The 14,745-nt window shown below is 42.7% G+C and overlaps 1 protein-coding gene across 3 annotated transcripts in view; it reads right to left on the minus strand.

The window, feature by feature from the left end:
* The window catches only part of LOC117488276 (SPRY domain-containing SOCS box protein 4-like), a 63,580-nt gene that overhangs the window by 30,741 nt on the left and 18,094 nt on the right, over nt 1-14,745 (minus strand). Inside the window, exons 1-2 of one of the 3 annotated variants that reach the window (XM_034137093.1) lie at nt 10,282-10,659; nt 499-1,449 (exon numbers count right to left, since the gene is read on the minus strand). In XM_034137093.1, coding sequence (XP_033992984.1) covers nt 499-1,231 — 733 coding nt within the window. In that variant the 5' untranslated portion in view covers nt 1,232-1,449; nt 10,282-10,659. Of the gene's footprint in view, nt 1-498; nt 1,450-7,555; nt 7,577-10,281; nt 10,660-14,745 lie in introns of those variants that run through there. The other 2 variants (XM_034137095.1, XM_034137094.1) reach the window with 2 other exon arrangements.

The following is a 14,745-nucleotide window of genomic DNA, read 5'->3' on the forward strand; positions in this document are numbered from 1 at the left end:
CCATCACCAAAACGTATACGCTCGGTACAAAACAATGTCTTTAAATACAACACTAACAGAGAAACTTCACACCAACAAATATTACTAATGGCATCTATCAACCAAAGCAAATGTATTGTATATGTAAAACTATTGGCAATAAACCGGTTTCTGATTCTGATTTTTTTCACATTTTGCAATGTCATATTGAAGACTTCTACAAAAACACGGACCATGCATGTAATACTTTAAAAACCACCGAGTGTTTCTGTAGAGAAACCGGTGTCATCACTCCCTTTAAGATTGCAGAACATGTAGACTTTCTGTCAAACTCTCACTCTGTTTGCTGCCAAAGAAAGTGTGTCAAATGTTAAATCTCAGACTTTACAGACTTGCATCACAAACTGGAAGTCTTACCACAGCTTGGGAAATAGGGTGACATTGTGTCACAATCAGAGCACCACTATCAGTATGAGTGCTTAACCTTAAGGTCTTGTTAGTGTGGAATATGTTACTCACGATCTAAGCCGTTGATGTACTTCATGGCGATCTCACAATGTCCCCACACAGCGCTGACGACAGGATACAGCTTCTTGCCTTTCAGTCCTCGAAATGCGATACCTAGATACTGTCCATCCGCCATGAAGCTCAGCGTCCCTTCATCCATGTCCAGAATTACTAGCAGAGAGTCCGGCAAGGTGAACGACTCCTCCGGCTCCAGGAAACAGGGGTAGGAGGGCAGCGTGCTGTGTGCCCTGTTCTTACTGTCGTGGTAGAGCCTGTTGCGTCCCAGATCCCAGCCCCAGGACTCGCAGTCCGACCCCACCAGCGCTGTGTAGCCCACTGAGTGTAAAGGAGCTTCTGAGGTGGCCACCCCAACCACAGCGTGGGTGCCACGCTGCCGGGAGGGCCAGTGGACCCTCCACACGTGGAGACCCCTTGTGTACCCTACCCGCCCCCGGATACAGTCTGTGCTCTGAGCAACCGGGTGGCGGTGAAATGTCAGTTTATCGTCGTCTTTTATGAAGATGTTGAGCGAGCGATCGTCAGGGTTCCACGCGTGGCGCTGCTGGGTCTCCAGTCCGGCACATGGCATGTCCAGAAGGAGATCCAGCCTGGTAGGTTTGGAGAAATCGGGGCCCCTCAGTTCCGGGTGCTGCCGGCGGTGCGCTGAAGGCCGGTAGGAAGGGGAGCCACCGCTTTCCCCGCGACCGTCTACCGTTTTGATGCCGCCAGAGATCTTCTGCCCCATGGCTGCGGTGGAGAGGTTGACAGAAGGAAGGGGGGAGGGTGGTGTTGGTGCTGCGCTGCGTTGAGCTTGACGCTACCTCATCAATGCGGTGGAGCTGAGGTGAGAGTTCCTAACGGGAGAGTGGAGGAGGGAGATGAAGGAGGAGGAGGTGATGAATGGAAGATGTTCGCGATCTGGTTTCATGCCACACCTTTCTTCAGAAAGACATGTTGCCACTCCTGTTGAGAAAAGAACAAGAGAAAGAACTTTAATAAATAGGTTTCAACTCATTGTTACTTTAAGGCCTGCAACTAACTGGTTTTTGTTGGTTAAGCTTTAAGGACTAGAACAAAAAGAAAGTGATTGAGAGAGTCAAAAAGAGTAACTAAAAGAGAAAGGGAATTAAGCCAGTGGCAAGTGTTGGCAAGACTCCTTGTTTCACAGATATCGCGTGGCTTTGTTTTTGATATAAAATAAATTGTGAACAGAATAAACAAGCACACGCATATATACACACACATTTCCTCTGACTGATCCTGCATCCTCCTCACAAAGTCAAACAGCGATACCAATATACGTTCACAAACATTCCCCAGTTGTGCAACATTACCCAGATTTGAACCAGGCACGCTCTCATTTAGGTAATGTCATTTTAATGGGAATTGCCTCAGTCTGCAAAAATATAAACACAACGGGAGGAAAACAAAAACACCAGGTAATAATTTATCTCCCTTACTGAAGTTAACAAAGTTGAAAAAGTCAGCTTGACTTACATTTTCCCTCACACTTTGAAGATAGTGTAGTATATGATAAACACAATGATGTCAAAGTAGCAAGCAGTTTATGTTCTGTCAAATACATGTGAATTTTTCTTTTTTAGGATGACTTTCAACATCTGTCCAGGGACTACAGATGAAAAATAGCCTGTTGGCTAACTCTGGCGCATTTACAGACATGTCAATCAATGTGCACTGTCCCTGTCAAATAAAGAAATAAATGAATAAATAAATAAATAAATAAATGTCCGCTTACACGACAAAGGTTCTAGTGAGCAATAACCACTGATATTCAGGGTTTATTTTCAGATGTTATTTCCAATGTTACTGTAATGTGTTTCCATTGTGGACGAGACATTTTAAGTATACGTTTTTTTATACAGATTAAGTTTAACTATCTATTTTTGGTTGATTTGGGGTGGTGACAGTTGAATAAAATTGATCATAAGCTCATAAATGTAAACTCTAATTAATGTTGTAAAAAGGAACTGATTGTTTGATATTACTTTTAACTGAAGTTAACACATATGTAGAGTCAAATATACAACCAAAATCTAAATGTGTTCAATGTGGTGTGGTTGGCCTATGAGAAGTAAAAACAAAATATTTAAATAAATAATAACCCACAACACACACACACACACACACACCTCTGTGTGGTTAAAGTGACGTAGTTATCTCTTCCAGGAACAGCAGCTGGTGCTTCCTGTTCACAGGAAAAGAGTCAGTCACACCTCCAGCAGACAGGGAAGTGGATGATGACACGACTCGCTCTCTCTCTCATGTGCTTCATCTATCCGCAGCTCGTCTTTACCTCACCCTCCACAAGAACTATTTATTTGTATGTCTGAGAGGAACTGACGCACCTTCTGGTAAGAGCGTCTCAGACCTCAAGCGGAGAGTACAAAACATATTTGTGTGTCAACAATTCCCTGCAATCAGATCCCCAAAAAAAAACTATAATACAGTTTTATAATGTCAAATTATGGTTAATGCTTAGGTTGGTATACCCCTTTCATGAAGTAGTGACTTAAATTGATACTTCTTCCAGAAAATTGAAGATTTTCTGTTCACTTTGTAGGCATGTGAGAAAAAGTTACATAAAACGTATCAAGTGGTGAGTGATTGATATATAGATGATTATTGTGAGGTTAAGTATTCCTTAATGTCTGGAAAGCTAATAATATTGAACTGAAAATACACCCCTAAAATACAATCAAAGAGTAACGGTCTCTATTTACTCAAATCAAAAGTACTTCAGAGCTGGTAAGAACATCGTCTTTATTTTCAAACAAAGATCACACAAGCACAGATATTCCGAGCAAACCACCACACCACAAAAGTATGGTCATGGTGTTATTCTGTGTGAAATGTGTAAATGTGTGTCTCACACACACACACACACACACACACAGACACACACTATCAGACACCTTGGTCTCATTTTGTCTGTGTGCTTTTTCCAATTCTCTGTCTGTCTTTTCCTGTCTCTCTCTCTCTCTCTCTCTCAGTGAATCAGGTCATTGCAGCGTGCAGCCAATGTGTGCTACCACTCAGTTCACTTCTCAGCATGAGAAGTTCAGCGCTCGGACACACACACAGACACACACACAGCTGCCTCAGTGTGTGTCATCACGGCTGGCAGGTTGGTTCAGGGCGGACGCTGCATGGAAGATTCCAGAGTAATCACTGCCAACTTCAACCAAAGAAAACACAATTTAACACTGTACAAACTCTCCGCGTGTGTCTCAGCTGGCACAGCATGTGGATGACAATCTGGCATTTTGGGCTGCCATCAAGGAGGCACTTGACCTCTGACCCTGGTCACCGTTGCGTAGTAACCTCTCAAGAGGCTGGTGGTGGGCCGCCGCAGCGTCTGCTGCTGCGAATAGCGGCAACACGCTTCAGCCATCTGTTGTTTACTTTCCCTCCATCTATCTCCATCTCTCTCTGCTACTGCAGCCAACTCACTTAGGACAAACCTCCCCCCCCCCCCTTCCTTCATCTGTACTTTCAGCAATACAAGATTGATGAAACACATATGCAAAGTCCAGGTAGTTCAAGTATTTAAGCCTGCAACTGACAGCTATCTTCTTCATCTGTAATATGCTGATCATTATTATTACAGAAAGTGGGAAAAATCACAATTTCCAAAGTTCACACCTTATAATCTCTTCCTTTGTACACCAACAATCTGAAATCCAAATATTAAATATTAAGCTTACTGTCACGGGAGATGAATGAACAAGGAAACAGGGAATTCAAAACTTTTACCAGCTGAAACTAGGAAACGTTAACATTTTGTCAGATGAATCTTCTGCCAATAAATTGACAACTTTTTACAGCACTTCTATAGTTCTGTGCTCAGCATGTGCTTTGTAAAGATCAAATAACACAAACTGGTTTAGCAGGGGATGCAAGGACAGATATAAAAAATAATCTGGAAGAATTAGAGACAATATGGGCAAGAAAAGAAACTGGTAGAAAATTGAGAGAAATTCAGCAAAAACATTTATGAATCTCAGACAAAAAAGGAGCCAACCAGCTACAAAACTACTCTAAAAGCCTTGTCAAAATTGGATAAGGATGAGATAGTAATAGAAGTTTGGACAGCTGGTTGTGTGGGCCAGCTCCATCTCCTACTGTACTTTTAACAAGCTCCAGTCACAAAAAGCATGTGAGGGCGGTGTGTGTGTGTCTGTATGTGTGCATTGCATCAGAGGAGGACTCAGACTCTGTTTCATCTACTGTCCAACAAGCTCTGACCTGGCAGACAGGCTTAAAAGTGTCTCACACACACACACACACCCTTATGTCTTTTCCACTTGTGACTAACAGAAACCGAGTTGTCCTAGTAATGTTGAGTACAGTGGAGTGTTACTGTATGTGTGTAATTCGTTGTGAGTCTCTGAGAGGGTCAGACGAGGACAGCTGCTGACCAACAAGGCCACACAGGATCAGAATGAATAGCTGGAGAGTCATGCAGCCTTTCTGTTTCTGTGTTCGTGCACAAATGTCTGGCCTGAGAGCGCACGTCACATCACCTGGTCCACCAGTTATCCTCCCAGCCACCTGCAGACACTGACAGCAGCAGAAACAGCTGTTGTGTATTGCGCATGGAAACAATGGGCTCCGTTTAGCAAGTGACATGCACTCAAATGCTTATGAATATTTTATAGACCTCGTAAAAAGAATAGAGTGACATTTGAGGAAAGGTATTCACTTTTCTTCTGAGAGTAAGGAGAAAAAGATTGATATTAATCTCAATCTGCCTGTCCCTTATGAGCCAGTAGCTTAGTTTAGCATAAAGCCTGGAAACGGAGGGAACAGCTAGTCTTTGGTTGCGTTTCCACTTGGCCTAGTACCGGCCGGCGGGTCCTAATTCACAGTTTTTCTGGCCTCATAAAATCGCGGGTCTAGGGCCAGAGACAACGAGGCTGAGTCGGGCTGAGTATGCTAAACTAGAGAGAGCATCGCTGGCAAGGGGGCTACAACTACAACAAGATGGACATATTTGACCGTGATTTAATTGTAATACACGTTTCAAAATGATGCCGAAGTAACAACATACTGATACCGGTTAGTAAAAACCATGAATTAATGCTTTGACAAGTCTGCAGACAGACGGCAGGCGAAAAACCTTTTAAAATGCGTGTTTTCTAAATGGAGATTGGCTAAGCTAACGCAGTATATGCTCCGACCGTCCACACTCACAACGGCCTATACAGACATAAATAAAGCAGCGACTGTATTCACCATGACACAGGCAGTCTGTGGTTTGTACTTGTTTAACTTTTGTCTAGTTTCTGAACATATATGAGGAGCTGTGAGCTCTGAGTGCTAACAGCTAACGGCTGTGTTGTTTTTCTGGGGTTCTCTGAAGATCACGTCACGGCTCCGCCTACACTGCGTTACTATAGATACTGCCCCAGTTCCTAAACTGTAATGGAAATGCGCCATAAAGTGAGCCAGTCCTAACGAGGCCCAGCCATACCGAGCGGGGCCGAGCGAGGCCGTGTAGTGGAAACGCGCCATAAGACCCCCTTTACACGAGAACGAAACGGGTTGTATCCGCATAGTTTCTCTTGCGTATAGCCCTTTTATTTACACGAGGCCGTAACAAAACGATAGAAACGGACCCCGCAAACGATAACGGGTCCCAAGGTGGATAGATTTGCAAATGAAACGCTCTGGGGGGTCAAACGGCTCCGTGTAATCGCCTCTATACGATCATTTCCCGATAGATGAAGCCATAGCCCCGCTGCTGCTCACTGCTGTAGCATGGTCAGTAGCTACTGTGCATAAACGCAAACGTTCCCGTGTAAAGGCAGCCTAAAACATTTCATGTGTTGGTTTCGGTTGTCACATGAGAAATTCAGCTGCCTCTTCCTGAAATGAGTTCTGCATTAGAATTTGTCAGCAGTTTGCAAAATTAACTTTTTGACTTTCCTTGTACGGGTCAGTGGACTCGAATGATTCTGGTCGTAGTGAATTCTGATTCAAGTGCAGAATAAGGGAGAGACTAATTTAAACATTGCTTCCCAAATGATATGTTGGTCAACCTTGAAATGCAACAGAGAGAGGCGGCAGGGCAAGTTTCAGAACTGGCAGAGGCCAAAGTAATCTTCTGTGTCTCATCATAACAGATGTTTTGTAGTTTTGCTCATTTTACTGAAAGACTTTTATTTACAGCCTAATCTCAGATCAAATCACTTTTGACCACCCTAACATAACAGATTTTCTCTGAAGATGAAGTACCATGACTTTGTCTCATTCCCATGACTTCTGAAAATGATTCACACACACTGGTCACTTTTTCCACTTTTCACTCTCGGGGGGACATTTGGGCACCACAGTGAATAATGAAAGGTCATAAAGACGCAGAAAAACAGATGCAGACATTTATATAATATCTCAGCTGTGCCAACTAGATTAAACAAACTACTATCCTTCCACATTGCTGACATTCATTCCTACTGAGGGAATCCCTGGGTAGTGGAGGATGCCAGAGCTAGACATAAACTGTACCGTCTGGCTCCTAACAGGATGTCAAAATACAGAGAGAGACTCCAGACGGGGACTTTCAACTTGTCTTGCAGCTGATTCGAAAAATATGTCAAATAGACATCTCTGGTCTTATAAGGAAGTTGTAGAATTACATATAGATACTTTACTATCCCCATTTCTATTTGTACGTTTCCTTTATAACTATGTTCCTGCACATATCTCTATTTTATCAATTTCTTCATTTTCCCCGATTCATTTGTCTTTGTCCCCGTCTCACTACCTTTCTCCCCGTCTTACTGTACGAGTAAATCCATGGAGGCTACGGCAGAGCTGACACCCCATCAATTCGTACAAATTATCTCAGGCCAGCCACTAAAATGCCCCAGCGGCTACCATGCAGCAATCAATGCGAGCTCAGCATGCAGGACAAGCACTTTCTGCAAAACACTCCACACAAGCAAATTCACACACAGCTGCACACACGTAAACATGCTCAATGAGAAACACTGAGTTACCTAGACAAAGAGGACATTCATTCTGCATGTATTGTGGAAGAAATTACCTTTATACACAGGTTGATGGTTGGCTTCTATGAAAATGTCCCTGAAGGATGACTTTTAGGTATTCCCACTGCGGTCAGAAAATCAGAGTCTTTCTCTTTCTTTATTCCATCAAAGTCTGAACTCTTTTCTAAGTAACTACAGTCACTGCACCCTAATGAATCATGTTCCCTCTCCCACATCTTCCTCCTCTGCTCATATTAATCTGCCTCTTCTTTGAAAACGAAAAATTCCCTCCGAAAACTCCCCGGGCTCTTTCGCTTAAATACCGAAATTGCGTTGTTGGAGATCTAGGAATTGAAAGTAAATAGTTGTCCAAAAGAAAAGCAGTTTATTTAGACGGGTTGAAATAGAGAAGATGTATGAACACACACACACACACACACACACACACACACACATAAACCCGGTCGGCTTGTAAGTTCCTATATTCCTCTCATGGCTGCTGTGACACTTTAGAATCCATGGTGCCCTAAGGAAAGACTATTAGTGCTACAGTGATTGAGCACTCCTTTAAGGACACCTACACAAAACCTATTCATCTCTCTATCACTCTCTCACACACACACGCACACACACACACCCATGGACACACACACAAGTGGAAGGCCTTGGCGGTGCCATCCATAAAGCTCTCTCTGGGGTAGCAGAAGATTCAGGCGGCAGATTCACAACCCCAGCTGTAATGAAACTGAATCAAAGGTTGCCTGAATATGACGCACTGCTGCAGGCTCCCTCATTTAACATACGACCCGCTTGCACAAGAGTGTGATGAAATGTGTCACGCCCACACAAGTCAAGAGCAACCCATGATTCTTTGATAACAACATTTGCGAAATATATATTTTGTTGGTTTTACTGGATTGTTTTAAACACTAAAAATAGGAAGACTAAAGAGATAAGAAATGTTATAGAGCTGAAACAATTCATTTCTTTATTAAATAGTCAATTAGTGGAAAAATAACAATGCTAATACTAATCGATGTATTGTTATTTATCAAGCAATAAGATTACAAATCCACAGCCAGGATAGCAGCTGTGTAAAGCTTCACTTAGGCACAGTGATGCTCTGAGAGAAACGCTTACGTCAGCAGCTTTAATGCTTACATGGTAATGGTACCATATTGACCGTCTTAGCTTAGTGTGTTAGCATGCTGATGATTGCTAATTAGCAATAAACAAAAAGCACATTAATGCCATTGGTTTTAGAGATAGTTAGTTTCAAACAAAAGTATTAAATGAAAAAGATATATTTAATGGTTGTTGAATTGAGACTGGACCAAAGTGGTGGACAGACTGATCATCATTTCAATCTCTAGCGGCACGCCGTCTAGAAATGGCAAAACAGACATTAGCCAATTCCCGTTTTGAAACGCATTTGCTGCTTCAAGCTAATCTGTTTTATATTATTGTGAATTGAATACAATCGGGTTTCGGGCTGGTTGTTGAACAAAACAAGCGATTCAAAACTTGGCTCTTGAAACTCAAGAATAGCATTTGTCACTATTCTCTGACATTTGATGTACTCAGCCATTCCTCCATTAGTCAATCAATTGACAGTTAATGGAAATAATTGCAGCTCTGTGCCACACGCACGTGCACATGTTTCATGATTGAGGCACTTGTCTGTCTCACCATGGTGTTCTCCAAAATTGCTCTGTGCAAAGTGGAACACAGGGTGCTGTGCCAGGACATTTGACAGGGGAAAGTACATCCACAGACACAGCCAGCGTGACACTGAGAAACCTCTCCACTGTTCTCACACTACAAGACAGAAGGGAAATAAATTAGAAACAGTGCCAAAAAAAAAGGCGGTTATTTAAATAGACTAACTATAAAAAGCAGATGGAGGCTGCGGTGGATTTGACAGAAATAAAGAGAACACAAACAATGGAAGAGATGAAGAGAGAGAGAGAAACTGAGGTCAGCAGCTGACAAAACAAAAGGATAAAGTCAGAAAGGAGGGCTGCTATCTCTCTATCCCAGGATGGACCATACAGCCTCCCACCCAACACACACACACTTTGAGAAAAGCTACTGCAGGCAGTTTGGAGCAAGGCTTTAGATTAGGGGTGTTTGTAACGTAAAGACAAACAGAGTGGTAAAAATAGAAAGAAGGATCTATCCCATTATTGTATGTGAGCGGGGGAAATCCCTGGACACACACACACACACACACACACACACAACACACACACACACACACAACACACACACACACACATAACACACACACACACACACACACACACACACACACACACACACACACACACACACACACACACACACACACACACACACACACACACACACACACACCACACACACACACACACACACACACACACACACACACACACACACACACACACACACACACACACACACACACACACACACACACACACACACACACACACACACACACACCTTTAATTCTTAGAGTGCCTGGTAACATCCAGAGAAAATAAAATGCTGACTATATATCAAATGGTTTATAAAAAAAACAGCTGATCGAGTCTAATGTTAAAGAATAAAAGCTGGTGTTTAGATTTAGTGTAAACCCTCAGACATGCATATCAATAATCACACTGCATCACAAACAGCTGTAGTAGCTACTCTATTTCTTTCACACACACTCCTGAAATAGCAACAGTCTCCTTCAGTGAGACATATTTCAGCAGTGACACACTACATCTTGTAGACAAAATAACAAACGGCTTACAGTGAATCTCCGGTGACTCTTCTCATGTCTCGCTGCGTGTAGCTTTCTCAGTCCATGTTCATATCCAGAAAAACACAAACTCCTGCAGCCTGCCACCGGCAGAGAGGGAACCCGAGCAGGAAGAAGAGAAGAGCAGCAGCCGGCAGGTCTGACTGAGAGAGAAAGAGAGAGCTGGCCACCTCTCACTCCTGCTCACTCCCTTGTTCCCTCCCTCTTTCTCTTCCCTGGAGCTTATCTGTCCCGCGGCTATCACTTCTTCCCCCCACCTTCCCCTCACATGTGCTCTGAAGAGTGTTTCCAAGGCAGCAGCGGCACAACGTTCTCCTCTGACAACTACAGCTCCGAACACACTAACAGCCCCACTCCAGTTTCAGTTCCACTTCAGTCTTTCCGAGAGAGAGAGAGGGAGAGAGAGAGAGGGAGAGAGAGAGAAAGGAGTAGGACAGAGAGAGACATGAAGGTCTGAAAGCCGATCCCCTCTGATCTCATCAAGCAAAGTCACCAACAGCAACCAGACCAGCAGGCAGCTGAGAGAAACACCCGGCTCACCTCCCCCTTTTGACTCCCCACTTCTTACAAAGAGCTCACACCGAGCCAGCCAACTAAAACCCCCCTCCTCCCCCTCCCACACATCAACACACATGTTCCCATACACACAGACACATCCACGCGTGCCACATGAATGACCGGGGCACCAAGGTGGTAAAGGTCATGTCATGTTGACCACTGTAAGGTTATAAAGAAATATAACATAATTACAAGTCCTGAATTATAAGTAATTGCAGTCAAATGTAATAAGAATCCAAATGTTTAATAAGATAAATAGCTTTTCCATTACTAATGTCACAGACCAGAAAAAATAACGATTGAATTCCATGATTCCTGATTCAATACAAGTTAGCGATGTCCTAATTAATTATCGCTCTGATGACTATATTATATTGCTGTGAAAACTTTAAAATGTATTCAAACTTCTCGCCCAAAACTACATTTAACATTGAATTTGAACACACCACCCTCTGCTCTCTTTTGTTCTGCTGTATTGTCCTCTGCTCTTTCCTGTCGTCACATCTGCACATCGCTGCATAACTTGGCTCTGAGGTGATGTGATGACTAAGTTCATTTGTCAGCATTTAGTTGTCCCGCAGCCATATCAGTCATTCACAAAGTTGAGGAAGTGACGAAATAGTCTGGAATGGCACATGCATATGTTCCAAAGAAAACCTCACATGCAGTACAGTAACACATGTGTTGGAATACTGGTGTGTGTGTATGTGTGTGTGTGTTTACTTTTTCAATACATTCATGTTTAGCAGTGAGGCAGACTACAGTGTTTGCAGTCATGCAGGACTGAGGCCCAGCCAGCTCACTTCCTGTATGGACTTCCTTTTCCCAGGGCTGCAGCGACCACTGGGGAACCAAACCCCCCCACCGCACCCCCGCTCCCACTTTATCATTACTGCATCATGACTGCGTCACATGTCTGCAGAGGCGTTAAAACGTATCGTAAGAGAGATGTGGGACAGTAAATTGTGGTTTTGTCTGAATTTTGTTCTCAGACATTTACAATTTACAATGAGAGGAAGCATTTAATTAGGAGCTGGTACAAAATAAAACACACTCGTCATTCACATCAGACGTGTAAAAGGAATGGTTTGCCTTTTGGGGGGAAATATGCTTATCGCTCTTTGGAGAGCTACATTAGAGTTAAAGAGCACATTTCCCAACATGTAAAACTTTGGCTTTTACTGTCTGTGGTCCTGGCCCACACTTGGGACTTTTTAAGATGTTAAAAATAAAAATACACACACACACACACACACACACACACACACACACACAGCACACCCAAAGTGTGTAAATGTCAAAGCCAGTCAATTGACCTCCTTCAGACAGATTTGGAAAAGAGGAAATGTGCAGATCTGTATGAACAGACCCATGGCGGCCGTGGATCACCTGAGGCAGACGTACCGATCAGACACATGAGCTTTGTCCTGCACACACACATGGAGTTCATACATGTGCACACACACACACACACACACACACACAAACATCAACCTCCAAACTGACTCTGTTATTCTAGGCACCAGCTTATGTAGGTCAATGGCTCTGAATGCAAGCAGTCACTGTAGGCTTAACACATTATGCACAGGTAGGGAGGAGGGGGCTTTGAAGCACAGAATGCTCAGTAATTCAAGGATTTGCTTTAGTGATGCATTACTTGTATTTAAGGCATATTTGCGCACATTAAATAAATTCTTTGTTCGTTTATGTATAAACTAGCCCTAATTACGGTAATCCTATCACTCACATTTAGTAATCCTGTTTTAATGCGAAAAACCATTCATTCTTCCAGAATAAAGGCCAATTAAGTGTTGCCGCTTTTCAGAAGAGGATTGTGAAAATCTGGATTTGTAATATTACTAAAAAAACAACCTGGTGTTTTCACACTCATAGCAAAGCTTTAAATACAGAGTGCCCATGACAGGTTCATTGCTGAGGGCTGAGCTCATTCTTTTACTGCTGCTTATTTGAATTAATTTGCATGTAAAATACAAACCCCCAAATTCTGCTGGATTAGAGGCTTTTCTGGGTTTTAGTTTTGGGAGGCTTTGCTTCAAACCAGTGATTGCCAGAATTGATTGTGTTATCCTCACAGCAATAAGATACTGTATGTTGAGTTCCAACATTTGTCTAGGTGATCCAAATTTAGAATAATGTTTTTGAGTTTGATAACTTTGTTGTAACTTACAGTGTTGGTAAACAGAGGGATTTAGAACACAGGAATTCTGGTTAAATATACAGAAAAGTATATTTTGTTTACAGTTTGTTGGTTTTCTGCACAATTCTCTGTGTCTGATTGTCAGCTCCGTAAGTGTAAAGTGTCAGTACAACTCTGAATGAATCCACTAAAACACATTTATGTACATAGTTAAGTTCTTGATCTGTCTGATAAAGGGATTCAGACTCCCTTTCTTATATCCTGAAGAAGATACTGAAGATCCAGTGTGACGTTAAAGCTTCAAACGAAGAATTGAACATGCAGGACATCCCCCATCTTCCCTGCTGGACCCTGCCATAAATTGCCCCCTGATTTTCTGCCTCAAGGCACATTCACACTTAAGGGACCCCATGGGGTCTGGTGTGTGTGTGTGTGTGTGTGTGTGTGTGTGTGTGTGTGTGTGTGTGTGTGTGTGTGTGTATGTGTGTGTGTGTGTGTAAGAGTTAATCTGCAGGACAATGGGTGCCCTGTCCTCACCCCACACACACACACAATTAGGGCTAGGAGGCTCGCAGCTGAGCAGCTTATTGACAACAGAAACTGGTAGTGTGTGTGTGCATGTGTGGGTGTGTGTGTATGTGTGTGCGCATGCTGCCTCCTGCCAACACATGTTTCAAACACAAAGCCATCCGACTGCACACAAGGCCCAGGGGAGAGGGGTCGACGGAGAAGGGGGGGGGGGATGGATGGAGGGGGGGATGGATGGAAAAGGAGAAGAGGAGTACAGATGAAAGGAAGTGGGAGGAGCAGGGTTCTGAAGCGTACTGCAAGGGTGAAGGCAGTTATAGAGAGGAAAAGGGGAGTAAAAGCGAAACAGTAGATGGTAAGGTTACTGGGTACAGATGGCCGAGAGAGAGAGAGAGAGAGAGAGAGAGAGAGAGAGAGAGAGAGCGATGCCAGTCTGGACGAAGTAATAGAGGAAGAGGGATGATGAAGGACACATGGGCGGATTTTATAATCAGGCGATCAGCTGGTGTTTCATTTAATGTAAACCTGATTTATCATTATTATTTTTCCTGTATTTGTGAGTACCTGAATTATTGGTGACAATTAGATATTTAGGGTAATATGCTAATTGACTTGAATAAAGCAGATAATGGATCAAAACCTTTTGGGTGTTTACTTGTTTATCATGTGCTGGACAATGTTTTTGGGCCAAATGAAGTGAATTTTGGAGACTTTACGTCACCAAACCAGGAAATAGTCTGTCAAATAAAAATATGTTTTTCCTCTTAACTTCTCTTACATTAAAAAAAGAAATACTGCTACTTGTTTTTTCCTCTATGATGTACTTTTTCTGTTTATTTATTTATATTTGTATTATTAACATTGCCTTCTTATTTAATAATTAAGTCTACATTGGCTTTAATTTCTATTTGAAATGTGTGTGGTGTGTTCTGTTATTATGTTTGTTCCTTTCAGGACTCCACGTGGTCTGTGTTATGTTTGTATGTTGACCTTAAAAATGTCTGCCTCATGTGGTTATTGTATTCATTTGTGAAATTCTATTACTTTGAAAGGTGCTATAATAAATAAACGTATGATGATTATTACTCTTTTGCCTTCAATCTGCACTGTATCTCTGCTACTGTAATGCTGTAAATGTTCCTGCTGCGGGACGGATAAAGGATTTCCGATTCTCTAGAGTTAGTTATTGATAAACATTGCTTTTGTTGTTG

The sequence above is a fragment of the Trematomus bernacchii genome, unplaced genomic scaffold, assembly GCF_902827165.1.
Source record: "Trematomus bernacchii unplaced genomic scaffold, fTreBer1.1, whole genome shotgun sequence".
NCBI lineage: Eukaryota > Metazoa > Chordata > Actinopteri > Perciformes > Nototheniidae > Trematomus > Trematomus bernacchii.